Genomic DNA, 26,628 nt, shown 5'->3' with positions numbered 1-26,628 from the left:
GAATATTAGTATTTCTTACAACACTCTTTCTGATATGTGTTCTCCTTTTGTCCATTATTTAATGTGTTGGCCTTCCAAATACACTAACCTCAAAATATAAATCAGAGGTTGCAATTATGTACGTTTACTTGAGTAATATTATTTTGAAGGTACTCGAATTCACGTATCCATGGACACTGTGCAAGAGGCTAAAGAGGAGTAAGAGGCTCTGGACATTTATGAATGCTACAGGCTTTTTACACCATATTATGTGGCAACAAATGTTCCAGAAGACCTTCCAGAGGAAACATGTTGAGGGAATGAACCATTTTATCACCAACTTAAACAACTGGCAAGTGGCACACCCTGGAGGCTGCTGTGATTCTGCAGGACACTTTTGGCTCTTCCTCTCCTTAAACTGCCCTGACACTAACCCTACCTGACCTGTCCTCCTGTTAAACTGCACTGAGACCTTTGACTAAGACACAAAGGCGGCTGAAAAAAAGCAGGAGAAATGTTGCAGCAGCAAAACCTGAATTTCCCTCGGGATCACTAAAGTATCCTTATACTGTAGTCTGGGTTTAGATCTCGTCGTACCCCGAAACGTGGATTCTTTGGTTCTTTGGTGTAAAAAATTTAACAGCCACTGACTTAAGCTAACTTGTGCTGAGCTAGTTTTTAAAGGCCACAGTTCAGGCAGGTCATACATTAACCACTACCTATGAACCATAGCAGTCCCAGTATGTATAGAATTCTCAAACAGTTTTATTTAGTGATAAATACATGTTTTTATCCTTATTTGGCTTAATCATCATTTAGAATGACTTCATTCATGGTTTGAAAGTTGTATAATTTTAGACCATTTTAGCCCAAATTTAGGCCCTATACAGCACTTGTATTCTAAAAATAGAACACATTTTTCTGCAAGAATGTCTATTCAGTAGTCTCCGAGTTATCATTTAATAATTCAGTTTTGTTCTATAGTAAGAAGGCAAAGAAGGCAAAGAATCTAGTCATTCATGTTGCCACAGTTTGCCTTTCTTGAAAAACATTAAATAATTATCACAAAAAGTACACTATATAAACAATTAGCTAATTTTAGATTTTCAAAAGTGTGCAAAAACTGAAAGATAAACAAATGTATTAACTTCATCGCACTCTCCAAAGCTATTGACACCGCATAATGCACATCGGGGCATTCGTGTCATTTATTTGCAGTGCACTTAATATATTTTATTCACTGTGAAAATCGACCGAAAACATCTTATGATCCAGCTATGAGGCCTTTATCTGGTCTCAAAAGCTTGCTCATAACACTTATAATGCACCATTTCTCAGGAGGTACACAGAAGAGTGGTGTGGCGTACAGGTAGCTGGCTCTCACTTCAGTTTTTCTGACCTTATTTTCTTTAAGACGCTGTTAAAATGTCCAGACAGGTCAGACGCAGTGATACGAGTGGTCTCCAATGAGTACAAGGGGAGCATTTGAAAAGGTCAAGTGCTCTCAACCTGTAAGGATTTCTAACGCAATGCTTGAATCTGTGTGCCACTTGCCGGTTCTTCAATCAAAAAGTACATCAGTGTTAAGATCTTTTGTTATTCTGTTAATTCAAAAGTGTTAGGCTGTCTACTTCATTTTGTTAAAAAAAATAATAATAAAGAGTTGAGTTGAGTTGACCATGAAGCTATTCAAGAACCGATATTATGCAAAACTCACATCTGCTAATCGTCTTGTGGAAATTCATGAGGCACCTCCATACAATTATTAAAATACCCAAGCCAGAGTTTCTTCTTTTTTCTTTTTGTTATATTTAGACACAAATATATTCATGTTTTCTCCTTCTTTGGACAAGTCATCTTTTATAACTACCTTATTCTTGGTTTAAACCAGGTATGTCCAAACTAATTTTTCTTGGCCCACAGGCTTCCAGGTAAATTGGCTGATATTACCTTAAGCAGTACTTTTTACTGCAACTTTTGGAAAGTCTACCTTGCTAAAGCCAATATCAAATATTTAGTGCATTGAGGATATAAACACAAATGAAGGTCTGCTGGCTCATTCTTACCTGTTACAAAAGCACATACAGTATTGGAATTATTCACTGTAAACTACCAGTCTATGCCTTTCATCTGGCCCCGTGCTTGGTCTGTGTTTTGATATGCAGCCCTTGATGGAAAATATTTGGACACCCCTGGGGCCATACTATTCCTGGTTTTGTCTCATTTTAGGCCATTTTAGCCCCAGTATATGCCTGATATAGTTTGGGTTTAGATCTGGTGGTTCTTGGAAATGCCAAATTAAACCATAGCTGGTATTTGGTGTGAAAAGATTAAGAGTTACTGACCTAGGCTAACCTCTGCGAAACTGCAGTGACAGTCCCATTAGGTCATGCAGTCTGGGCCATGCTTCAATTCAAGTATGTATGGAAAACAGGGCACTTATTTGAGAAAGCAACTATAGCATGAAATAAAATTAATAGCAAAAATGAACAAATATTAGACAGCATGTTGTATGGTATTATGTGTGGTTTATTAAATCAAATATAGAATTGTATTAGCTGTAAAGTCAAATTTTTACTGTCTTAAAAACATGAAAAACAAAACTACTTTATTTTAACTAAACTCAAACTTATTCCTCACTGTCTTAATGCATTCCTAACATCTTAATTTTCCACCTCAATGTGTGTATAAATACATTTCACAACTTTCTGAGGTAATGCTGATAACAACTAGCATGCTAATAGTGCACAAGCATTAGGCTACTTCCTGGTTCGCAAGCGAGAAAAATAGTTTTTTTTTTTTTTCTTTAGAAGCAGGAAACACACAGCAGTCTCTTTTTATCTTAGCAGCAGATGCCTTACAATATATCTACTGGAACAAAACCAATTTCACTCACATGAAAACAAAATGGGTACAGACCCTTTAATGCACTTTCCAAAAATGCATTATTTTTGAGAATAAGTCTGCAAATGTATCAATCTTAATATTAAAAAAATAGCCAAACTATTTCAGTTATACATCACTGTCACTTCACAATCAGCCCTCCACACAGTACAATATGCAGTTATACAAACCAATCTTTGCTGTTCAGATATTGCCCATTGCACATTATCAGCCCGTTGACAGAAGCTGAGTGGTAATATTTCATTGTCACCACTTGTGTTGATAGAAACGTTGGACTCCACACTGTCAAAACAAGCAGCATATATTCATGCTCGGCCGAGTGTGGGACCTTAGCTTGAATATTGATTAGCCATAGCCGCACTGCATTTCTGCTTATTTCCATATTACAGCTCCTGCATACGCAAAGACAACTTGTTTTCTGACCAAATTAATCAGTCAGTACATTTTTATTCTATTTTTATACACATACATACATTTAAAAGTGCTACAGAAAAAAGATTCTAATTTATGGAAATCACAAAATGTTGCATCTGCGTTCTAAAAAGAATTTCAGAGGAGGGGTAGGGGCCAATAACTCTATGAGAGATCCATTGTTTATTGCAAAAAATATCCATATTTATGATGTTGAATCTTATCATTATTAAGTAGTGACCGACCTCACAAACATATTCATTAATTCCATTGCTTTCAATGACCATTCAAATGACAGAGAGTCCTTTTTGTTTCTTATAACAATATAAACATGTTCAGTGTTTTTATAATTAAGAATACATCAGCATTAGAATTGTCATCAGTAAAACCTTTATTTAAACGTCTACCTTGTATCTGGAGGCGCATACAGATCATGTTAATGTAATTTCAAATACCAATTGTGCATAACCAACTTTAAAATTTTAAACTATCGATAGGCTACTTTGCTACTTTGCAGGTGATGTCATCAACTTTCCTGAATGTATAATGCTAACTGGAGTCACTGCTGTGTCTGAAGCTCTGTTGCTCAAGTTAAACTTTAATCTGAGCTTTATTTTAACAAAATCTGACCATAAAAAATGACTTAAATTGGAACTACAGATGATGTGTGCTCAAGTGGGCTGATACTGCTCAACATTTTTTCAGTTAGTCACCTTTTTGCTGAAAAGCTAAACCTTTCAAATAAGCAAATTTACTATGTGTTATCAATTTATAAAGAATTTAAATTGTTAATCTGAATAATTACATTTCTTCATGTAATCTTTGTGTATATTGTTTGTCTGTTTTCTTGTATGTATTATAATTTGTATAAAAAATGTGCATGCACATATTTTGAATGAATTTAGATTGTTCATTAAAATTGAAATTAAAATATCTTTTATTAACAGTGATCCTTCCATACTGGCGTTGGATCTGCTGGAAGCTCAGACTGCTGGCACACATGAGGAGGCCGTGTGTGCGTGGAGAGTAAATACAGAGGATTTTCATGGCACAGAGAGGAGCCAGCAGACTGCAGCTCTCAGCCCCTGTTTGTTCACCTGTTTAATGTGTGGGCAGATTCTACAGCACTTCTGCCATATCGACAACGCACTGAGAAGTTTACAGGTAAAGTTGGAGGAGGTTGAGGATTAAGAGTGGAACTTATAATCATCAGTACGTGTTGTTTGTGGTAGTTAAGGCTGCAGGACTAATTGCAATTGAAATCGTAATTTGAATCAAAGCAATTAACAAATAGCAAAGGCTGCAATTTTTGAAGTACCGTCATTTCCACCACAAAACAAAAGCCTAAAAACTGCTAACCCTTAGATCTGGACAAACATATTCTGAAATGTGATTCTTGTATTAGTTTGTCAATTCATATTTCACTCTTTTTGTCAAGTCTTTGGGTGCATTTAAAATGTGAACTTTGAACACAATCCTATTATTAAAACATAAACTGCAAATCTAATTCCACTTGCAATGCTTGTCACAAAAATCGCACTCAGATATTTTTTCCCAAATTGTCCAGTCCTAGTGGTAGAAATGGGCGATACCTGTCATTTTTGTTTTGATCCGATACCAAGTAATACCAAGTCATGTTTTGCAATATCGATAATTTACCGATCTATGCTTTTTTTTTTTTTTTTTTTTTATGAAAGTGTATTGAAACTCCTGCTAAAAAAAAAAAAAAATCACCGTGGCACTATTATCTTTGCTCCACTCCAGTTTAAACTAATCTAACAGTTAAATATATACAGAACTAAAAACAATACATCAGAAAATGGACAAAAATTTAGAGAGATTTGGAGTATTAATGTTTTTTTGAAGAGAACAATACCTCTTTTTGATACCTCTTAGCAAATTAAGTATTAAACAAATTATTTTATTACAATATTTTTCCATATTTGTTAGGGATGTAACAATAATCGAAATATTGTGATATTGTATCGTCAAAGGTCTTACAATAATATTGTGGACCATCACAATATATCGAATGACAAGTCTCTTTACTTAAATTAAGAGTTATGGTTCAGCAATAGCTAAAAAAGACTGAGGGAACTACATAGACCATGATCCTTTGCTCCATTTCAGTATAGACATTTTAAGAGGACAAAGTAGCATAACAACAATTTTGTTCGCCTCCACAAAATATCGCAATAAATGTCAGTGTGAGATGTATATCGTGAAAATATCATACAGAGAGATTTGAATATTGTTACCTCCCTAATCATGAGCCTCCCCACCATATCGTGAGCTTTCCCATGATATAACAGTAAGTATCGTATCGTGAGGTACATACTGTGATGATATCGTATCGTGAGACTTGGATATCGTTACACCCCCTAGTATTTATATATTTGCATTTGACCCATCCTTCAACTAGAGCAGTAGCTGATCCTGCTGAGAGGCGAGAGTGCCATCCATGCCCCCACATCTATGGCATGCATTAAAACTCTACCCAAGTACTTATGGTGTGGAATGGCAGGGGTACAATTCCCACTAGCTACAATATGGTTCCAGCTGCAATCTCGTTTCAAACTCAGACAAAAGAGAGAGTTGTGTCTGGAAGGTCAAATTTGCAGCAGGTACCGAAAAGAAGTGGCTTAAATTAATGTTTTAGTTGTGGGGACTATCCATAGACAAAACAACACTTAAGATTGTTCTATTCATTCCAAGTGCCCAAGGAAGAACTTCTTATGTTACAACTTCAATCAAACCGTCTTAGTGACCAGAGGCTTGCATTCGTTCCAGGTAAATATAGTTAAAAAGAACAGTCAAAATAATCCAATGGAAATATGGCCAAATCTATGGTTCATTTGAGGTCAGAGTACCCAGGCCTTTTGTTCCAGAATACATAAAAGGTAGAGTAAGGAGCTAACCTGTTGTTCATGTTTCTTGAACCATGTTTTGTTTATCTAATAAGAAAGTCGAAACAGTTGTTAATCCATCATACAAGGATCTAAATTACAGCTGGGTAATTACTTTTAATCAAATCAAGACTCAGAAATGCATCTAGATCAAGAAGTCTATAGCCAATCTTCTGTCGGCGAAATCATGTGGTTTGGAGAGTTCAGACTTATGGCAGTGATTAGTCATGACATAAGTAATGAATGTATGAACAATATAAAAAATAGAACTGAATCAAAAATGTGTTTAGCTGTTTCTGTACCATTGCAATGAATGTAAGCAATTAAAGGGACAGTCTGGAATTTTGGACATGGACCTCATTTTCTAGTTAGCCAGAGTGTTGGAGATGTGTGGAGACTTTTAAATATTACATCTAGTCCTTGTATTTGCAGAGGTCACTGGTGCTAGGCTAGTGCATGTCAATGGCCATAGTTAGCCTGCCACTAAAAACAGTCTTACCCACTCCACAAAACAACCGAAGCGAAACAATTATTACGCCAGACTGTCGATGTGAATGTCTGTGTTGACAGAATAATTTTAGAAGTAAAACCAACCTTGCATTTGAAGGATTTATGTCTGAGCAGCATCAGTGCGTTGTACTTCCTCATAAAAAGCTTGTCAGCGGCGAACTGATATCAACTAGCACCTAACTTACCGGCAAAGTAAAATTCCGCTGCTGCTGAGAAAATAGTCCCTCAATTTTATTTCAAACATTCTTCTATCAACACAGACATAATAATAGATTTGCTTCAGGTGTTTTGTGGAGTGGGTAAGACTGTTTTTAGTGGCAGGCTAACTATGGCCATTGACATGTGCTAGCCTTGCACCAACAACCTCTGGAAATACAAGGACTAGATGGACTATTTTTAAAAATGTCTCCACACATCTCCAATACTCTGGATACCTAGGAAATTAGGTCCTATGTCCAAAATTCCAGACTGTCCCTTTAATATACTTTTTGAAAATATTACAATGCCTAGGCGTCCTCTCAATGAGCTTCACAATAAAGTCTCCTTAAATGGTTTTCAATTCAATGTGTGCCATGTCAGGGTCAAGGAACTCCAATTGTCAAAAGAGGCGATCAAAGCTAAGGGTGTCTATTTTTCTACATTTAAAGTCTGAAACAAGTTAGAATTATTTTGAGGTGATTTTTGTTTACTACGTTCCATATGTGGACATTCATAGTTTTGCAGTCTTTGGTGTGAATATATAATCAAAATATTCATGAAAATAAAGATAGATAAAAAAAAAAAAAAAAAAAAAAACAGTGTCCAAAAGCTTTGACTGGTCGTACATGGAGTTTTAACATTCTGCCAGTGTCCGAGTAGGCTCTCTCTTTTAGCCATATTAATAATGCCGTTACCTTCTCAAAGACATATCTGGAGTTGTGTTTTGTTTCATTCACACATGTTTGAATAATCCTTTATAACTAATCAGTCTACATCTCCAAAGCTCAAAATGCCCTCTTTCACCTTGTGATGTCATGAAGCTGTAGTTTTCAAGTTAACAGCTCATTTTACATTTTTAATTCCACAGCTGAAACTATCCAAATGATTCTACTGAAGGTGTATGGAGTTTAAAACCACAGTGAAGCACATGACATGATATCACAAAGTAGAACAGAGTGTTATCCGTTTTAAGAGAAGAACTCGCAGGGTTTTTGTGTTAAACATGTGTGAATGAAACAAAACACAACTCTGGGTATGTTTGTGATGAGCACACAACATTGAGACAGAGATCAGAAAACTGCGTAATATGCCCATTAAACCACCTTTAAACCTCCCACCTGATGTAACCTTTGCTTCTCCACACTGATCATACAGAGTAAACATCTCTCCCCCAGAGTCTTCTGATTACAAACAGACTGATCGCTCTGCAGAACACAGCCAGGGCCAGTCATATCAAAGAACACATTATTATTCCAACTACATACGGCTCTGTTCCTCTGAGACCAAAGTTATCTGAAGCTCAAAGATGCCTCCAAACCGTGATTAACATTTTCTGTTCATTATTCTTCAGAGTTTCAGATGTATGCTTGTAACATTCTGGCCTGGAGGAGTTTTGGTTGGTGCTGGTGGTATACACAAATAAGTAAGGTATTTTAGGTCTTGGACTGACATTGATATCTTGAGTAAAGGGAATGTGCACAGCCAGGACAAAAGCAAAAAGCTAGCATGACAAGCTGTTTAAAGGGTGTGACCACATAAAACAAAAGTCTGTGAGAGGTTTAGGCATGGATAAGGATCTACTTATACTTACAAATAACAGGGGAGAACCATTTTAACATTGAACTAAGGGGAATATTGTAGGTAAAAAGAAGGGATGCATCAATACGATACTGGTATCAGATATCGTCGCCAACACTTCAAAATTTGCTGGAATGGATATCGGCTCCCAAATATCAGGTCAGCCGTCATCGTAGTTGGAAATATAAAGAAATGTAGTAAGACTGTTTACTCTGAACTTGTATCTGTATAAAGCTGTTCTGTAGTAGCCAGGCTGGCGCCACCTAGTGCCTCCACTCAATTTAATTTCTCTCCAGCAACTAGGTCAGGAATCAAAATACAATAGACAGTTCGCAAAAACCCTAGAAGTGCAAGTTTGGGCACCAGACAATCAGCAAAGAGTGATAGATTCAGTTTTGTCAACGATTCCCGAGATTGAGGATTTAAAGCCGGAATAAAGAGAATGTTTGGTGAATTTCATGAAGGGGAAAGACGTTATTGCCCTTCTTGCTACGGGATTTAGGAAAAGCTTAATATACCAGTTAGCCCTGTTAGCGGCGCATTACATATGTCTCGACCAAATAGCAGTGACTGGTTAAATGATAAAAAGTACCCACCTACCATCAAGCGAACGAAATCTAAGGCTGCGAGGTCAGACAGTTTGTACGAAGTGAAACGAAGTAAAACAGGCTGATGAACCAGGCTAGTTCTGTAGTAACTCAAAAGATAAATAACAGCTACATAGCACATTTGGATCAGTTTGGTCTTACTTAATTTTTTGTTTTAAGGACATAAATTCTGTTTTCAGTCTCGAGTATCAGCAGATCCTTAAAGCTATAGTATCGGAATCAGTGTCAGAACTGAAAAAGCTATCCAAAAAGTACTAAAATTGTAGTACTGTTTACATAAGTCAAAATACTGCAATACACTTATTATATTGTTAAATATTAAATAAATCATACAATTAAGAGTAAAACTATATATTCAGCAAGCATAATACTTAAGTAGTATGTTGAGTAACAGTCTGTACATGGAATCGTAAATAAAATGTAATCTGGTCAACAAAATAATAGATTACACAATATTAAATACTATAGGTGGCAAGGCAGTCCTGAGCAAAACAAGCTAAATATATGGAGATGGTAAAAAGGTAAAAATGGTAAACTGTCACATTGATGTAGTGCATGTCTACCTTCTAGGCACTTTACATCAAAAAAAGACTCACCAATTCACATAACACTCATAAACCACAAAACACAGACACTGGGGGCAAAGTAGGCTAAGTGTCTTACACAAGGACACAACAACAGCATTCATCCATACTAGAGATAGATTGATATATCGATTGGCTGTTTGGTCAATCTGCTGCCTAAAAATACACACAGAGCTTTGTATTAACACTTTAATACAAAGAGATAACTGCACAAAAAGTGACTCCACAACTCTCTTTAAAGCTTTGTGATAAAAAGGGGCTTTTTAATCTAATCAAAATCATCCAAATAGTTCTAAATATCGCCCCAAAATATTGGCAGAGCTTAATGACCATCGGTTTCTTTACCAGTACCGTATGGACTGTGAAAAAACCCATATCGGTCAATCTCTAATCTGTACTATCAAATACTGTAACATTATGCTTAAACCCATAATACCTAGTTGGGACTTATTTAATGATAATAAAAATATTGTAAATATTTAATGGAATCAGTATTACTAGCATTACAACAGGCTAAATTGGTCTCTAATCTTTTTACAATCTGCTAACTAATACATAACATAATAAACAAGTAAATTAAGGCATATTTCTTTAAATTCCGGTTTGAAATGATGAAAATACATTATATTTAATTAATCCATCCATACACCACTTTTAATTTAACGTTGCTCCTCAAAGACTATGCACAGGAAACAACACAGTGCTTTTCCTGATCACACACTGCCCCCTGCTGGACTAAAACAGACCGTCCTTCTGACTCTAGTGCACAGATGATTAATGCATTATGCAAATCTGGGCACTGGCACAAAGCAAAGAAAGTAACCGCCAAAGCACTTTAGGAGGTGTGATTCTGCATATCCTAAAAAACAACAAAGAATAATAATACGATACAGTCATTCGCACCCCTAGTGTGAAAGTGACACTGATGCTCCGCTAATTCACAAAGAAGCCTGGATGCCCTCCCGTCTCTGTGTTCTGGCTTGCCGAGCTGGAAAATTATAAGTAAGTCCTTCCTCACACGTTTTGATTTCTTTGTTGGATTTCACGTACAAACTGGAGCTATTGTGTGGAGTAGAATAAGAAGGTGTGAAAGGGCGGGAAGGGGTATAAATGATTTTCTGCATTTGTGGATTTGTAAAAAAAACATAACAAAATTGAATATATCTAGTGTAGTATGTGTGTGGGTGGGTATTTATTACATTGTGGGGATGAACAATCAGCTCCACAGAACATAAACTCTTTATTATTAGGTCAGCAAGATGGTTTAAAGGAACTGTATGTAAGATTCTGATTTTAAATTCCATAAACATAACATAACATATGCAATATGTCAATATATTTTTGGACATGTTCAACATAGCTTTTACTGGTAACTACTGTAATGCTGATTTATTCTTGACTGCAAAAACATTGGACATGGATGGAAAAGTCGTTTATGTTATAATTAGTTATTTTGGATTTTAAGAGGATTAGCCAATCATTTCATTTTATTTCATTAGTATTTGTTTGAGCAACATGTCAATATTTGGTACATTACACAAAGATATATATACATGTACATATGTTGGTATCATTGTAGGTGCTCAAAAGGGGTAAGCTGAAGTTTAGAAAATTTCCTACCCCCTAGTCCTACCCCATTTAAACCAAAGATGTTCATTTTGTCCTCTTATATACTTTAACTTCTTGGCTTCTTTTTTTAAAGACAATACAGTGAAGTTTATTTACCTTGTTGACATGTTTCGGCTGCTAGCTGCACGCCATCTTCAGAAGCGGTGCTAGTGGTGACATGCCATATATCCCATGGCCCATCCCAGTCCATGTCACCATCAACACCGGTCAAACCCCATTTGCTATTACACTGACATGTGGTTAACACTTTTAAACCTTTTTTTTAACATGTTTTTTCAGAAGACAGAATGAGGCTCACACGAGACTCTGTGTCTGTGTCCTCTAGAGTTTATCTGCAGGTTAAGGCACTGTCAACCCAGGTTGCCAATGCCAGTTGTGATTGTAGTTTTTTAAAACTATAAGAGCACAAACTTCGTATAGTTTCTTTAAAGTTCAGATATGGGTTACAATAGGTAAAGTTTAGAACTTTAGAATAAGGTTTGGAGAGTAGTGACTATGTTTAAGGTTAAGATCAGTCTCTAGAAAGTGAATGTGAATGTCCTCAAAAAGTATGGAAAAAAGTGTGTACCTGACAGTGAGGATGTGGGTTGGAGCAGCCCATCATGGCACCCTTGTTCTCGAAGATCTGAAAGAAAAACGGAAAAATTATTGAGAATTATGAGTCAAAATATTGACAATTTAATTCTAGTCTAGTGTTGCATACAACAAGAGAAAAAAATGTTTGTGGAATATTATGACAATTCTAATTGTTAAGTCATTACTGTAAAAAATTGATTTTGAGAACAAAGAACAGTCATGAATGTCTTTTCATCTGTCAAAATTGTTATTCTAGAAACTTTGTTAGCGTTTTGTTAGTGTGAAAAAAGCACACAAAAAATTAATTAATAATCAAATCAAAATGATTCATTTTGCCAGTATGATCAGTAATGGGGCAAGAACATTTTTGTGCCATTCTCTCAAAGTGTTTCCTCTGAAATGTCTTCTGTCTCATTTAGTGTAGAAAGCCTGTTGCATTTGTGTAAAAATTCTTTCACATGGCTGGTTAGTGCAACTAGCTCGAAGAGGGATCGCCATGAATACAGGGAAAAGGCAAACCTCAAATCTAAACCAAACAGTACTGTTATGTTAAAGGTACAATATGTAATTTACTAACTTACTTAACAAAACATTCTCCATAGAGATAGTATTCTGAAGTATGTTTTCACTATACAGTTACATACTGTGGCTTTAAAGAAAACATACTGTGCCCGAGTCTACTATATGCACTGCTCAAAATTAAAGGAACACTATGAACACATCAGAAAAAAAATGCTGGATATCTATACAAATATGGACAGGGCAATGACTTAGGAACACAAGGAAGCCATCTATTTTAATGGAACAACTGGTGAACAAGAGTAGCACCAGTGAGACAACCCCTAAAAAAGTTTTGCATACGGAGGTCATTTCTAGTTTCTCCCTCTTGGTCTTTTTTTAGCTAGTTTTCCACTAGTACTGACTTTGGCTACAATGATTATCACCTACTGGGAGTATGAGGCCATTCCTTGATCCTACAGAAGTTACACAGATTGTCAGAACCTCTCCAGGATGGCACATCCAGACGTACTGTTGCAAGGAGATTTAATGTGTCTCCCAACACAATCTCCTAAACCATGAAGGAGATTTCAGGAGACAAGAAGTTACTCTAGGACAGGTGGACAGGGCTCTAGAAGATCCTCAGTCCATCAGATGAACCCATATCTGCTCCTTTGTGCAAAGAGGAACAGGTTGAGCACTGTCTGTGCTCTACAGAATGACCTCCAGCAGGCCAGTAGTGTGAATGTCTCTGCCCAAACAATCAGAAACAGACTTCAAGAGGGTGGCTTGAGGGCCTGCAGTGGGCCCTGTTTTCACTGTCCAGCACCATGGAGCTTGATTGGCATTTGCTAGATAACACCAGAATTGGCAAGTTCGCCACTGGTGCCTTGTGCTTTTCATAGATGAGAGCAGGTTCACCCTGAGCACGTGTGATAGATGTGAAAGAGTCTGGAGAAGACAAGGAGAACGTTATGCTGCCTGCAACATTGTTCAGCATGAGCAGTTTGGTGGTGGGTCAATGATGGTCTGGAGAGGCATATCCATGGAGGGACGCACAGACCTTTACTGGCTAGAAAACAGTTTGACTGCCATTAGGTACTGGGATGAAATCCTTGAATCCATTGTCAGACCGTAAGGTGGTGCAGTAGGTCCTGGGTTCATCCTGATTCACAACAATGCTCGGTCTTCTGTTGCAAGAGTCTCCAGGCAGTACCTGGAGGATGAAAGGATTGATAACTGAAGTTCATTCCCTCATGATCCCCAGACTTAAACCCAACAGAACACCTGTGGGACATTATGCCTGGGTCCATCAGATGCTGCCAAGTTCCTCCTCAGACTCTACAGGAGCTCAGTGATTCTCTTACACAGATCTGGAGAGGACAACCCACAAGAGACCATCTGCTGTCTCATTAGGAGCATGCCACGAGGTTGTTGAATATGCATACAAGCACATGGTGGCCACACAAGAGATTGAGAAGCAGAAGATTGAGTTACAGAAATTAAATTTGGGCAAAATGGACTTGCCTGTCACATCATTATTTCACTTTGATTTTCAGGGCATCTATAAAATGAAGCCCTCTGTATATTGAAAATAATGTTTCCATTAAAAGAGGAAGCATTCTTTTGTTCTTAAGACATTGCCCTGCCTATATTTGTATACATATCCAGCATATTTTTTTCACATTGAAATCTGATGTGTTCACACAATGTTCCTTTAATTTTTTTTTAGCAGTATAGTTATAATACACGACACCCATGGATCACGATGTTATAATGTCCACATTTTGAATCACATTTTTCATCTAAAATGGCTTATTAAAAAATGAGTGTGCTAACATCTGCTTAAATAAACTGCGATGCTCAGTGGGAGCAGACATCGCCGCAAACAAAAAGTCATCTGCTCTGAAGGATAGACCAATACCAAAATGACTACGCAACGCTGTCAAATCCTGCTTGTATCACCAATTAAGAAAATACAATTGAAGACTGCAGTAAGTAGAGAGCAATGGGCGGTAGTGGTGATTGTTAGGACTGACACAAAACTGCTCCGTGTGCCAGCCAGTCAGCCACAAGAGCAGCCAACCAAATTGTAAGAACAAAAAACAAAAATAAATGAATACATTAAAGAAACTAAATGACGAAATGAGGTGCCGAGAGGCGTACATCTGGTGCACAAATGTTTGACAAGTCTGCTCAGTAATTGTTCCAAGAATTACTTCCCGGAGCTGGAGGTCAGTTTGCATGGCCTGACAACATTTTCCTATACTTGCGCCTTGTTTTTGTTAAAGAAAATTACAAACTGAATCCAGTGTTCCTTAAAGGCAGTCTTTCTTCACAGCTTTTTATCACACCTCTTAGTAGCACAATCCTTTTAGAGAGTGGTGTTGGCACTTCTACTTTGAAAATCACTAAGTATTTCCAGCAAAGGTCATTTAATGACTGCTAAAGTGCCTGTTCACAGTTAGGACCAGCACGGCACACAAAAAGATTCATTAAATGGGTCAAATTGAACAAGGTCTCTAAAGTGGGTATTGTTAGAGCGGGGTTACAAGTGGAGCTGTCTTTGGTGCTGAAGAACTTTTTACTTTCACTTTCCCATGGCAAATTAGAGACTGTATTATATTTCCTCTTTATAGTTTAGTATGATCTGTTACTATTTCTATTCATGTTCAATTAAAGGGCCTGCACCATATTTAGTTTTCCATGTATTTGAGCAAAATTTGGCTTGCTTTATTACAGATATGTTGCACAAGCAAGCTCTTGACGTCAAAATAAGTTTGCTGTGTCCTTCTGTCTGCATGTAAATATAAAACTTTTTGTTAGAGAATCAGCATAGCATTAGTGTGACAGTAAAAGTCTGGCATCTGAAAGTTGTAAGGAATAACACTGAGCCGCTGCAAACTGTTTAAAATGAATTTGTTCTGTTTTTCACATTTTAAGATGGTAAAAATCTGTTTCAATACTTTTCACTGAAATTAGAATGTTTTATTCACTTTGGCTGTTCTCCAAAGCTATAGAAGTAAATAGGCCTAACAAATAAAAAATAAATAAAAATATAAAAAAATACTGTAACTTCATCATCTGTATATGATTACAATTTTACAATATTGATTCTTTGCAGCTGATTTGTGCTGTCAAACAATCAAACGCCTGAACAGGACCATGAACATCCATTTTGTATCCATTTTTCTTTGGTTTTCAGACAATCATAAGACTTTTTTTTAGCAGTGTGTTTGCTAATGTGCGCATTGTGTCACTATGGTAACACCAAACATTTCACCATTAGCGATGTATGTAGAACACCCCCAGTTTGATGTCACTACAAGGTATCATTGGAAAAAATGAATAGCTTCATCGACTTGCTGTCTTATCAGTACACTGCTCACTCTGCTGTAGTGTTGAATCTGTCCATAGGTATAGTTAAAATATGACTCTATCTATCCCATAATTACCACAGTAAACTAGGATTTGAAGATTGTATTGCTGCAAAAATCTACTGAGTACAATTATAACAAACAAGGTTACCTGGACCCAAGGGTAGGTGGCTCCCAGTTCTCGTACTAGATCTGCCCACTTATCGATCACCTTGACGACCTCTTCCTTTTTCATGAGTGGGAGAGTGACGTCGGACCACGGATGGAAACACATGACCTTGCTGAGAAAAAGATGAAAAAGAGGGATATGTTAGTCGTACTTAACAAAGCAACTGGAGAAGAATGTAACATCACCATGGAGACAAGCAGGTGGTGGACCCTATTTCCATCCTATCAGAGCGATATTGTGTTGAAAAGTTGAGTGCTACTGATAAGTTTTATTCAAGGCCTTAGTTTGCCACAAATGTTAGATTCCAAATATAATAGCTGCAAGATTAATTACAAATCTAAATCTCAATCTGAATGGGCTAGGCCACAGTAACACATTTTGAATTGTGATATTTTGCTGTAAAATAGACAATAAATAATAATATTGAAACTAAACCATAAAGCAAAATTATCCCCCCCAAAAAAACAATTCTAAATGCATTTCTATAATGAGTCATAGAAGTTCATAATTCAAACTATTCAAACAAACAGGACTTGAACTTCAAGAAGGGCCTATGTTTTGTTCCCAGACCAAATTATGTAGCAATAAGCAGCTTTTTTGTTAATATAGTTTTCCAAATAGTACTGTCACTATTCTATAATTTCAAACTCAATTTTGGCACTCAGGAAAATACTCAATACCGATTTCAAAACTGCAATAATGATGAAAACCATTTCAGACAATAAACTGTAATTTGAAGTTTGTTTGTTTTTTATTATATGTGGTCTTTGTCTGTTTGAGTTTGTTTGATTTTTTTTCAAAATCATAACTAACTTTTGGTATCAATACTTTTGACAACCCTATAATTCCAAAAACAGCGAACACTGTCCAAACATTGCCGTATGGGGAGTCCTTTTGTAAGCCTGCATGTGTGTATGTGCAACTACCACAAATAACACCCACAGTAAGAGTTTGTTTTAGTCAGACACCATGATTTCTGGAGTGGGTGGGCACATATCAAATAAGAATGCATGTGGATTACAATGCAAACCATGTACACTCCTGCTATTAAAGCTGGATTCACACCTCATATTATTAAATGTATTTTTGTTGCTAATTGAAATTTATGAGGTGCCTATAACGTATTACTTGCTTGTTAAAATCTGTTGTAGCTTTGAATGAAGATGTCTTGTTTTAAGTATACCTTGGACCTACAATCTTGTATTCAAAAATACTTAAATTGTATACCTGTCTGACTTTAAAGATGAGGTATTTTACTTCTATGGGTTATTAACTACAAACACATAACATATTTAGATCATCATGTTACCTTTTATAGTTCTGAAAATGCTATATTTGCCAAAACAGCGCATTTTATAACTTTCACTTTTCATTTTGAAGCTGTCTCTCCTCTCCCCTCCCTTTGCTCTCCACATTAAGTCACTCCCCCTTCAGAGCCTTATCACAACACAATCATCAAGTTGTGTACAGTTTTGTATCATGCTTTTGGATATTTATGGTGAACTGTCGTATGGGAGCATGGGTGATGTAGACTTTTGGGCTAAGCATTGGGTAGAATCTTAGAACTAACCATAAGGAGGGTTCGAATAGGCTTCTTGACAGATTGCTAAATTAGTGAAACATGAATCATGGCATCTAAAACCTCTTCAGGCACGTTTTTGATTAGAGAACAAGGTTATAACATGGTAGAGAGGTTAAAAAAGTACCTAGCTGCCTTCACTCAACATGAATCCTATTTCCACCAAGCTATTCTGGAAATGAAATCTACAATTGTTTCCAACCATTGTTCCTGATAGCAGACAGAAAAGGGCCAAGCAACAGCGGCAACAGCTCGTCATTTCGAATTTCTCAGCTCAAATCTCCGGAGAGTCTGCCCAAAAATCCCACTTCCCTTTTGTTTGTCCTCTAATTGGCTGCATGAATGTCACTGCAGGCAAGAGACAGCACGCACTCCTCACCAAAATGTCCCCCCAGACCGTGTAGCCTAACAATATACTGTAAACAAACACAAATATCCCATGAATTAAACGGCCTGTACTGGATTTTTTTTCTCTAATATTTGAGCAAAATTTGTCTTTTCCCAGTATAGATTAGGATCGTCAAAAGTGTCAAAAATCTGATACTAACTCATGCTAAAACTCGGATGACTGAGAGATTACACAGATATAAGACTGCATGCTAATATAAAAGAAAGTACTGTGATTTAATGTTGAAATTGGCATTCTCTTGACTTTTTATTACCATCATGGTATCAGAATCGGTATTGAGTAGAGTATTTTATTGGTATCATGAAAACACTATAGTTCCGTTTACAAGTACATGGGTATTTTTAAAAACTGAGACATTTCCCTTCGTTTGTACCCATCTTTTATACACAAATGGCAAATTCACCTCTGAAAACGAATCTTTTTAAAAACTGAGCGGAGTGGAGATTCTGGAAAACTACGGTTGTGCGTTTGCATGTTAAGTGAGAGCAGCAGTCGCATTTCTTCTGGTGCAGACATTTTTCATGTGTTTGCATTTGCACACATAGCTGATGGATCATATCCATGACCAGAGACAAATGAGGGCTCTGAGGTCAGCAGTTTTACCACTTCTTTAACAGATCTGTGGAGAGGCAACCTCGCTCAGTAATGCACGTTTTTCAAGGTATTTTTGAGTAATACTTACAACTGAAAAGAAATAAATGCTACAGGTTTGAATCCATTACAGGTGCCACCCAGAGGCTTTGCGTAGTTATGATGGCGCTCGATTGCATATTTATGCGGGTGATATAAACTAAAACTTTTGCATGATGTTATTTTGGAAATCAGAGGGGAGGGAAATATTTGTTTCTTTACATACCTGGCTATGTGTAAACTTTAGCTTTAATATACTGTATATATAAGTAGCTCTTGAGGTCAAAACAAGAAAGCTCTGTGTACTGTCTACATCTAATTATAAAGCTTTATATTGTCAGAGAATCAGATGCGCAAGTTGTTATTAGGATGTTCAGAATGCATCAGGTAAGTGAAGAATAACTGCAAACCCTTTAAAATGTCCTAATTCTGTTTTTCATGTTGTGTAAATCAGGTACAGCACCTTTAATAAAACAAAATAATTGGTTTGTGAGTCAGTATTATTATAACATTGGTGGATGAGTTAATTGACAGGCCTATATCTTTGCATACACTGTTGTTTTCAATAGCTCAGTGTTTGGATTTGATCTATTTGTCATTCACTGTGTAACAGTGCTGACAGGAAGAGTTGTGCTAATATTCCCACAATACCATACTGTTGGAGAGTGCCTTTGAACTTAAGTACAAGTCACAAGCACATTTATATGTACAAGTGGATGAGGGGGAACAGGTGAAGGCAGTGGCAGTTTAGAGAGATTTAGAGAAAGTTTTGTGTTTTAACAACAGAAATACATAGTGCAGTGGTGAAAAGCTAGTTTACGTAACAATAATTATTTGAAATATTGTTATAGTTTGTGGTTTAAAACATGTACATATGAAAAGTTTTCTGTCTAAAGGAGCCATTTTGAGTACTTTAAATGATTTAAAAGATAAAATATTTTGTTTTGAATCAATAATTGCTATGGTAACAATGTTCATTTTGTGTTACCTGGAAGATTACTTGGAAGATATGTGCTGGGAATTTTTGTAAGTATTATGGTTTAGTTATATTTTACATTTACATGCAAATTGCAAGTTGTGTTCTTTAATGCATTTTAGAACGCTCAGAAAGGCTTAGTATAGTATCTACAACCCATTGGTGGAGCAAGATCTCCATCTTCTGGTCAGGAAGTGTAATGAACTTTTATCTTAGTAATTTTGGATGCCTGCAAATATAGTACTGTCAAAGAAGGTATTGTCTATAAGGCCTAAAATGTTGTATTATACAGTAAGCATGTTCTTCTAAACCAAAACATATTCTTACCACACACCCCGAGCAGATCGAGACTGGAACAGAGGATGTTGATCAGTTCCTGAAACATAAGAAATGAGAATTTATTTATCGTGACTCTTTTTTTACAGCACTTTTGCTATTTGTACACAGTAAAAGCCTGCCTCACCAGGACTTGGCGCATCAGGCTGAAGAGCTGGAAAATCATTTGGAAAAACAAAAGTGCTGTCATAGTCTGGATTCACCTGGACACAGAAAAGTTGAAGATTAGATAATAAAAGTAATAATTAAAGCAGGCAAATGCGCTAACCAAGCTAAGCTAATCAAATTTTAATTTAAATCAAGATTCTGTTTTTTGAAATCATCAAAGATCAACTTGGGTCGTTTTTACTTAGAAATCCACAGCCAATAATCTGTCAGTAAGAGCATGTGTTTTGAGCAGAATTCGTCTTTGAAAGAAACTAACTATTTTTGGTGTTAACTGACAGCTATTAAACACCTTTATTGTTTAGAAAATTTATGTTGAGACCCATTTTTATTTGTTCACAATAAAACCAAAGACAAGTAAATTTAATTTTGATTGATAAATATGAGGAAAAAAATGTAATAGTTTTTGTCATATTGCCCCAGCCCTAGTTGTAAATATGATCTAAAGATGTCACTGCTTACCTCTCCGTTTGCGCGTGTGTTGCCAGGGCACAGGGGGTTGTGGGGGTCGTATCTGGGGATGTGCTCCTCGGGGGGCTTCTCCACCTGACCAGCCCAGGGCCTCTTCATGCGGTGGGCTGACACTAGCACCCAGCTGTCCCTCAGGGGGTTGTACCGCAGGTGCTGGTGCTCTGTACGGACATTCATATGGAGTGGGACAAATGCATTACATGTAGACAGAAAATAACAGTCTAAGTAGTTTGAAGTACAGCTGGGAATAACAGGGTCCATCGCCATTTGATAAGATACATGATACTCTGTGATATAGTGGTGTTTTTTCAGAACCAAATACATTTTAGCAACAGTATTTCTTTGTTGAACCACTACTTATTTTAATGTATTTCTTATTCTGCAAAGCACTTTGAATTACTTTATGTACAAATTGTGCTATACAAATAAACTTGTCTTGTCTTGTCTTGCCACTTTTTTTCTAGGGGTGAGCAAAAATTATTAGTTTTAGAATTAGTTTTTCTAATTCTGACTTGGTTTGGTGGGATAGTATCTATGGTAAATATTTATCATAGTCTAATATCAGAGGGAGTTGTCGGGGAAAAAATGTTGACAAAAGTACAAAAATACGAATACTTTTCATATCATTAAAATGGAAAATTCCAATTAAAATTCCAGAACAATTTATCCAAAAGGAGATGTTGTTTTTATTTTTATTACATTAATCAACTATTGTGTAAATTAGATGAGCTTGTTAGATGAGCTTTATCACCTTTATCAAGTCTACTGTCCATGTCCAAAAGAAGAAAGAATGCACACACATCAGTGCAGGTGCAGGACCAAGATCAGATGAACAGTAAGAATTAAAAATCTGCACACTGTTTTAAAGCTCTCAAAGTGAAATTTATTGGCACAACGTTTCAGACTACAAGTCCTTCATCAGAGTGCAATGTTCAGTGCAATGTCTACATTGCAATGTCTACATTGCACTCTGATGGACTTATAGTCTGAAATGTTGTGCCAGTAAATTTCATACTGTTCATGTCCAGCCAGGAAATTATAAAGTTAGGAATTTGTCAATATTAGGGAAAACTAGGCAAGAATTTTTGTTAAATCTTAATCTTATCCTAACTAGTGAATGAGTAGTCATGTCATATGCAATTTAATGTTTGCCAGAAAAGAAAATGGAGGGCCAAATTTATAAATATAAAATTATAATAAAAGACACATTGAACAGTTGTGCTGTATTGCAACAAATCCAATGAATTAACAAGTTAGGAAGTGTGTTAAGTAAGTGGACATCTGGAGAGTCTTAAATTGAATTGATATGGTACAATGATTGAAAATTTTATATTGTGATTAACAATAATATAAACAAAAGTACCTAATGTGTACTCTATACTTCAGTTTACGTATGGTGGAGAACATCAACAGCATCAAAACTGCTTTATTGCTCACATTAAAGTCCTAGCCTTAAGTTTTCACATAATTTTAACAATAACAGTCCTTACCTTTAGGGTCAAACTCCTCTAGATTGCTCATAGTGTTACCTCCTTTAAAAATATGCAGGATTGAAAACAAAATACTCCTGCTGCACTACCTAACTTGTATTTTAATCCAATTTGAACTTGACAACTGCACTTCTCATGCCATTTCTGCAGTAACTTCCTGTTTTGGACGGATAAACACGGATGCCTGAATGGATAAATCCGCAATCCTAAACAAAATTAGAAAAGATTGTAAATTGCAATTACTAAACTGAATTTTCTGGATTTCAACGTTAATATGCATTATATTAAGATAACAATTGGTATACGCTTTGCTTATTATGTATTTCATTTAAAATCCCTTAAAACAAATATCCAAAAACTTACATTTGTTCCGTACTCTGGCAACCCCTCTTAAGACCCGCCTCTTTATCGATTTTTCGTCTTGTGATTGGCTGATTCGCGTTATCCCGCCCTCACGTGACCGCATAGCCTCTGTCAGTGGAGCTTCGGGCTGGTGGCGTGGTGATAGCGCTGCAGATTGCCCGTGTCCACATGCAGCTGCCTCTTTTCTTTCACTGTACCGTGTGTGCGCCTGGTTTGCATCATGTCCGTGCTCAGACTGCTCCTAAAGCTGCTGGTTCTCCTCTCGGTGCTAGCAGTATCCGTGCTTCTAATACAGTACTGGCTGGCGACCAAGGAGCACGTTTTTAACAAGGAAGACATTGCCAAATTAGCCAAGCAGTACGCAGGTGAGCACTGCAGTGGAGCATGAAACTTTGAAACCAGTATTGACATTTTTAATAAGCGTTTTTGAATAAATCTGCTGTTAATGGCTTGTTGCACTTAATCCACGTGTCCATGCGTGTGTTTTTAGGTCAGGATCATGAGCAGGCCTTCTCCAAAGTGGTGGTGGAGCTAAGAAAAAGGTACTTTAACTTACTGATCATTCATTCAGAAGTGTGAAGTTAGTTGCATTGTTTTTAAACGCGTCATTTACTCATCACTTAAGAATAAATGGTCACTCAAAAGTCAGTGGTGAGGTATTATGAGGGTTCTAATAAGTAAAGCGTGCCAAAGGTCATCTCCACAAGGATTTGACTGTACTGACTTTTGTTTTCATTGGATGCTCGAGGTGGATACAATATACTGAATTATTATTATATTTAGTTTTTTGCTGTTTTGGAGACATTTAAAATGAACATTAAATTCCAAATATAATGTGTATAAAGGCATATGTAAATGCTGCAAAAAGAACCAATTCAAGGTTCTATTACTTACTCAAAATTGTGAGCTTTAAGACTTTTAGTTTGCTCCTCAAAAACATACCTGGAGTTGTGTTTTGCTTTATCCACACCTTTGAGTAATCCAATTATTATTAAGATGTAATCTCCATTGTACCAAGCAGTAAGTTATTGGGTTGCTTGTTTGTACAGTTCTTTGTCATATTGACACTCCTGTCCTGTTCCTGGTCCTGTTTACACTTGCCACACTACATTTACATTTTCAAAATTGCTTGAAAGTTGAGTGAGAATATAAGTTCCGTTTGTGGGGACATTTGATGTATTGATTCTTTCCACATAAATCTTGGCCTAATTGTTTCAAATGTTAAAATGAACTTTTTCACACAATAAACATGACCTTTTTCTCTAATACCTAGAGAACTGAATTGGGGTTGTGCAAATTGGTTATAAGTATCTGTACAATGCATACTTTATGGTGTCTATACTGCTCTATAACAATCAGTTCTTGAAAATCATCATCAGGTCATCATCTATGTGTATTGCAGATACCCAGGCCACATCCTGCCTGACGAGGACTTACAGTGGGTGTTTGTGAACGCGGGTGGCTGGATGGGGTCCATGTGTCTGCTGCACGCCTCCCTCACAGAGTACCTGCTGCTGTTCGGCACAGCAGTGGACACAGGGGGACACTCGGGTATGGGACAATATAGAGGTGGCAGTGGCATTGTTTCCTCATTTTACAGATGACTTCAAGCTTTTGTGTGTGATTTTCTAGGGCGTTACTGGGCAGAGATCTCTGACACAGTGATCTCTGGAACATTCAGACAGTGGAAGGAGGGAACCACCAAGAGTGAAGTCTACTACCCAGGTAAGTGGTTGTGTTATGCTGTAATTGAAAGCAATGGATCAATAGGTTGCATTCACGTGACGTCAGCATTCCTGAATGCCTATAGTGCTGAGATATTCAGTTGCTAGCCTGCAGTTTTATTGAACTGGTTTATGTTTCTGTAATTACTGGGCCTACCATCATGAAACAAAAACTGGCACAAAGGTCAATATCAAAAATGAATCATATTCATTTCAGGGACTTGATCAACACACACACTCACAACGGCTTCAGCTATTGTACTGTGTGTAGTTTTATTTAAACTTGATCCAACTCTGGATGTGGCAAACTTGTAGTGAATTAAAGTGTATTTTTATAACTATATCCTGAAGATTGTATCACCCCACAGAAACTCTGTTGTAGAGAACACACAGAGTGTGACAGATTGAAGACTGTAAATATAGCTTTGAAGATTCAGGTTATGTTTTTGTAATTCAGTGTTCAGAACCGCTTTGAACAAATAACCTTTTGAAGATATAAATTCATGCACTTGTGTGCCCAGGTGACTTTATAGTGCACCCTGTGGGAGAGGCCACCTCTGTGCAGTGGAGCGCAGGCACGTGGATGGTGGAGTATGGCCGTGGCTTCATCCCCTCCACACTGGGCTTCGCTCTGGCAGACACTCTGTTCAGCACACAGGACTTTGTCACCATGTTCTACACTGTACGGGTCTATGTGAAAGCGCTCATGCTTGAGACGGCCACTATGCTCACGGAGGCCGGAGTATTCTGAGGTACAAAGAAACCAGCGCATCGGGAATGACTTTCTCCTATTGGGAAAGCTAGTCCATGTACAACGATTTACATACAACTGTAGACAATCAAAAGTCAGTGCAATAGATTGAGTTTCCTGGTCTTAAAGGTGCACTATGTAACTTTTTCGGTGTGGGGATCCTCCATCTGCTTGTCTCCATGGAGGTTTTAGTGCTTTGAACGAAATGTTCCACAGAGAGTATGGCCTTAAATTAATTAAGTTTTATGTATTTTTATTGTTCACAAATACCTTGGGAAATCATGCAAATAATAGATCTGATCTGTAATGTGGCCAGGAGGTGATAAATGAGTTTAATGTCATACTGTGGAACATTCCAGGCGAAGTAACATCTCCATGGAGACGAGCAGAAGAGTTATATTTTGCACCCATTTTTCTGAAATGTTTTTTATTAACACGCATTCCCATAAAAGCTGTCAAACTGCCTAATTTAAAATCTGTTTGATAGTGATAGAAACTTAAATTATTTTTATAGCTGACACAACTTAATTTGATTGTGGATTTTAATTTTTCCCCCTTGATTCTTTTTTGCAAGAATGTTTATTTGCCATTGTATCAACTTTCTCACTCCTACAGCAACTAGACTTCATTTTCCTTGCATCGTCATATGTAGTGTATCTTGAACCAAAAACTACACGAACAATACAAGTTACCAACTATTTATTATTAAAACAAAAAGACAGGGAAGTTAGAAAGAAATTGTAGTATTCAGTGTCAAATATACTTAATATAATTTGCACTAACCCCAAAGAGGGCTCTACCACCAGCCTAGTTGTCAACACTACATAGTTTTTAAATGTCTTAATTTTTTTCAACATTACTACTGAACCTGCCTCATCTGTGATTTTATCTTGATTTTGTAACAGTGAAACATATCAGAGGTCTTTGTAGATCATGAAATGGGTAATAATGTCATGCTATGTTTGTACCAAATAATATATATATATATAAGCAGTTCTCTGGGTGTGACTGCTAAACAAGGACTGTATTTTAATGTTTTGTCATCAGATGTAATAAATGTTTTGAAATAACTATCTTTTATTTTCTTTTTATTTCAAACAGCCACCTCCATAACTTAAGATTTCTTTTGTATTAATGGTAATCTAACCTTGTTAACTGATTTGAGGGATTTACTGCAATGTGTTGTTTAAATAAATAAATATTTAAATATGTATAATATGTCCCTGTCCTTATGACAAATAAATAAATATTTATTTATTTATTTATGTATTTAGTTCCGATATTTTAGCTTCACTCTCTGCGTTTATGAAGCTTCACCCCCGCCTAGTGGCCTTAAACAGTATTACATGTGAGTTTAGCGGCTGCTTGCGACAGTTTTTTTTTCTCACATTTTCAGATACCAACAAAAACGGCACCTTTTTATAAAAAGTACAGTTCACATTAAAATAAATGCATAAAAAACACAATAGTGATTTATATGATTTATTGCCCCTTTTATATTTACATATAAAAGGGGCAATTATAAAGCTCTAATTTAAAGGAATAAATTATAATCATTCTAAAAGAGCATAAGAAAACCAGCCTCTAGCAAAAAGTTTCAAGTCATTCTTAGTTATTTTTTTATTAAAAAGGGAAAAAAAAAAGAATGGTATTTGTGAATAAAATGAATATCTAAAATCAATAAATTGTTGACTGCATGTGACAGGTGCCTTCTCCAGAAACATCAGGGGTAAAAAACACTTTTAAATTACCAGTCGATGAAAGTAGCATCAGGCCAGGGAAGCTGTGAGTACCGAGCTAGTTAGCC

The 26,628-nt window shown here is 36.6% G+C and overlaps 2 protein-coding genes across 3 annotated transcripts in view; one reads left to right on the top strand and one right to left on the bottom strand.

Annotated features, from left to right (window-relative positions):
- Nucleotides 1-22,137, bottom strand: part of galt (galactose-1-phosphate uridylyltransferase) — a 49,965-nt gene extending 27,828 nt beyond the window's left edge. For both annotated transcript variants that reach the window (XM_020924642.2, XM_055153652.1), the window contains exons 1-6: nucleotides 21,984-22,137; nucleotides 20,485-20,654; nucleotides 19,985-20,060; nucleotides 19,849-19,897; nucleotides 15,910-16,039; nucleotides 11,876-11,932 (exon numbers count right to left, since the gene is read on the bottom strand). In XM_020924642.2, coding sequence (XP_020780301.2) covers nucleotides 11,876-11,932; nucleotides 15,910-16,039; nucleotides 19,849-19,897; nucleotides 19,985-20,060; nucleotides 20,485-20,654; nucleotides 21,984-22,014 — 513 coding nt within the window. In that variant the 5' untranslated portion in view covers nucleotides 22,015-22,137. The remainder of the gene's footprint in view (nucleotides 1-11,875; nucleotides 11,933-15,909; nucleotides 16,040-19,848; nucleotides 19,898-19,984; nucleotides 20,061-20,484; nucleotides 20,655-21,983) is intronic.
- Nucleotides 22,138-22,466: 329 nt separating this feature from the next.
- On the top strand, nucleotides 22,467-25,896 carry sigmar1 (sigma non-opioid intracellular receptor 1). Its single transcript, XM_020924678.2, has 5 exons — nucleotides 22,467-22,711; nucleotides 22,837-22,888; nucleotides 23,749-23,897; nucleotides 23,979-24,071; nucleotides 24,592-25,896. Exons 1-5 carry the CDS (start codon nucleotides 22,567-22,569, stop codon nucleotides 24,819-24,821), a joined length of 669 nt encoding a protein of 222 aa, XP_020780337.1. The 5' UTR covers nucleotides 22,467-22,566; the 3' UTR covers nucleotides 24,822-25,896.
- Nucleotides 25,897-26,628: the final 732 nt, after the last annotated feature.

Source organism: Boleophthalmus pectinirostris, unplaced genomic scaffold (assembly GCF_026225935.1).
Source record: "Boleophthalmus pectinirostris isolate CB_2022bp ecotype Guang Dong unplaced genomic scaffold, ASM2622593v1 HiC_scaffold_18, whole genome shotgun sequence".
Lineage (NCBI taxonomy): Eukaryota > Metazoa > Chordata > Actinopteri > Gobiiformes > Gobiidae > Boleophthalmus > Boleophthalmus pectinirostris.
Note: the sequence above shows the minus strand (reverse complement) of the source record. Positions and strands in the feature narration are given on the sequence as shown.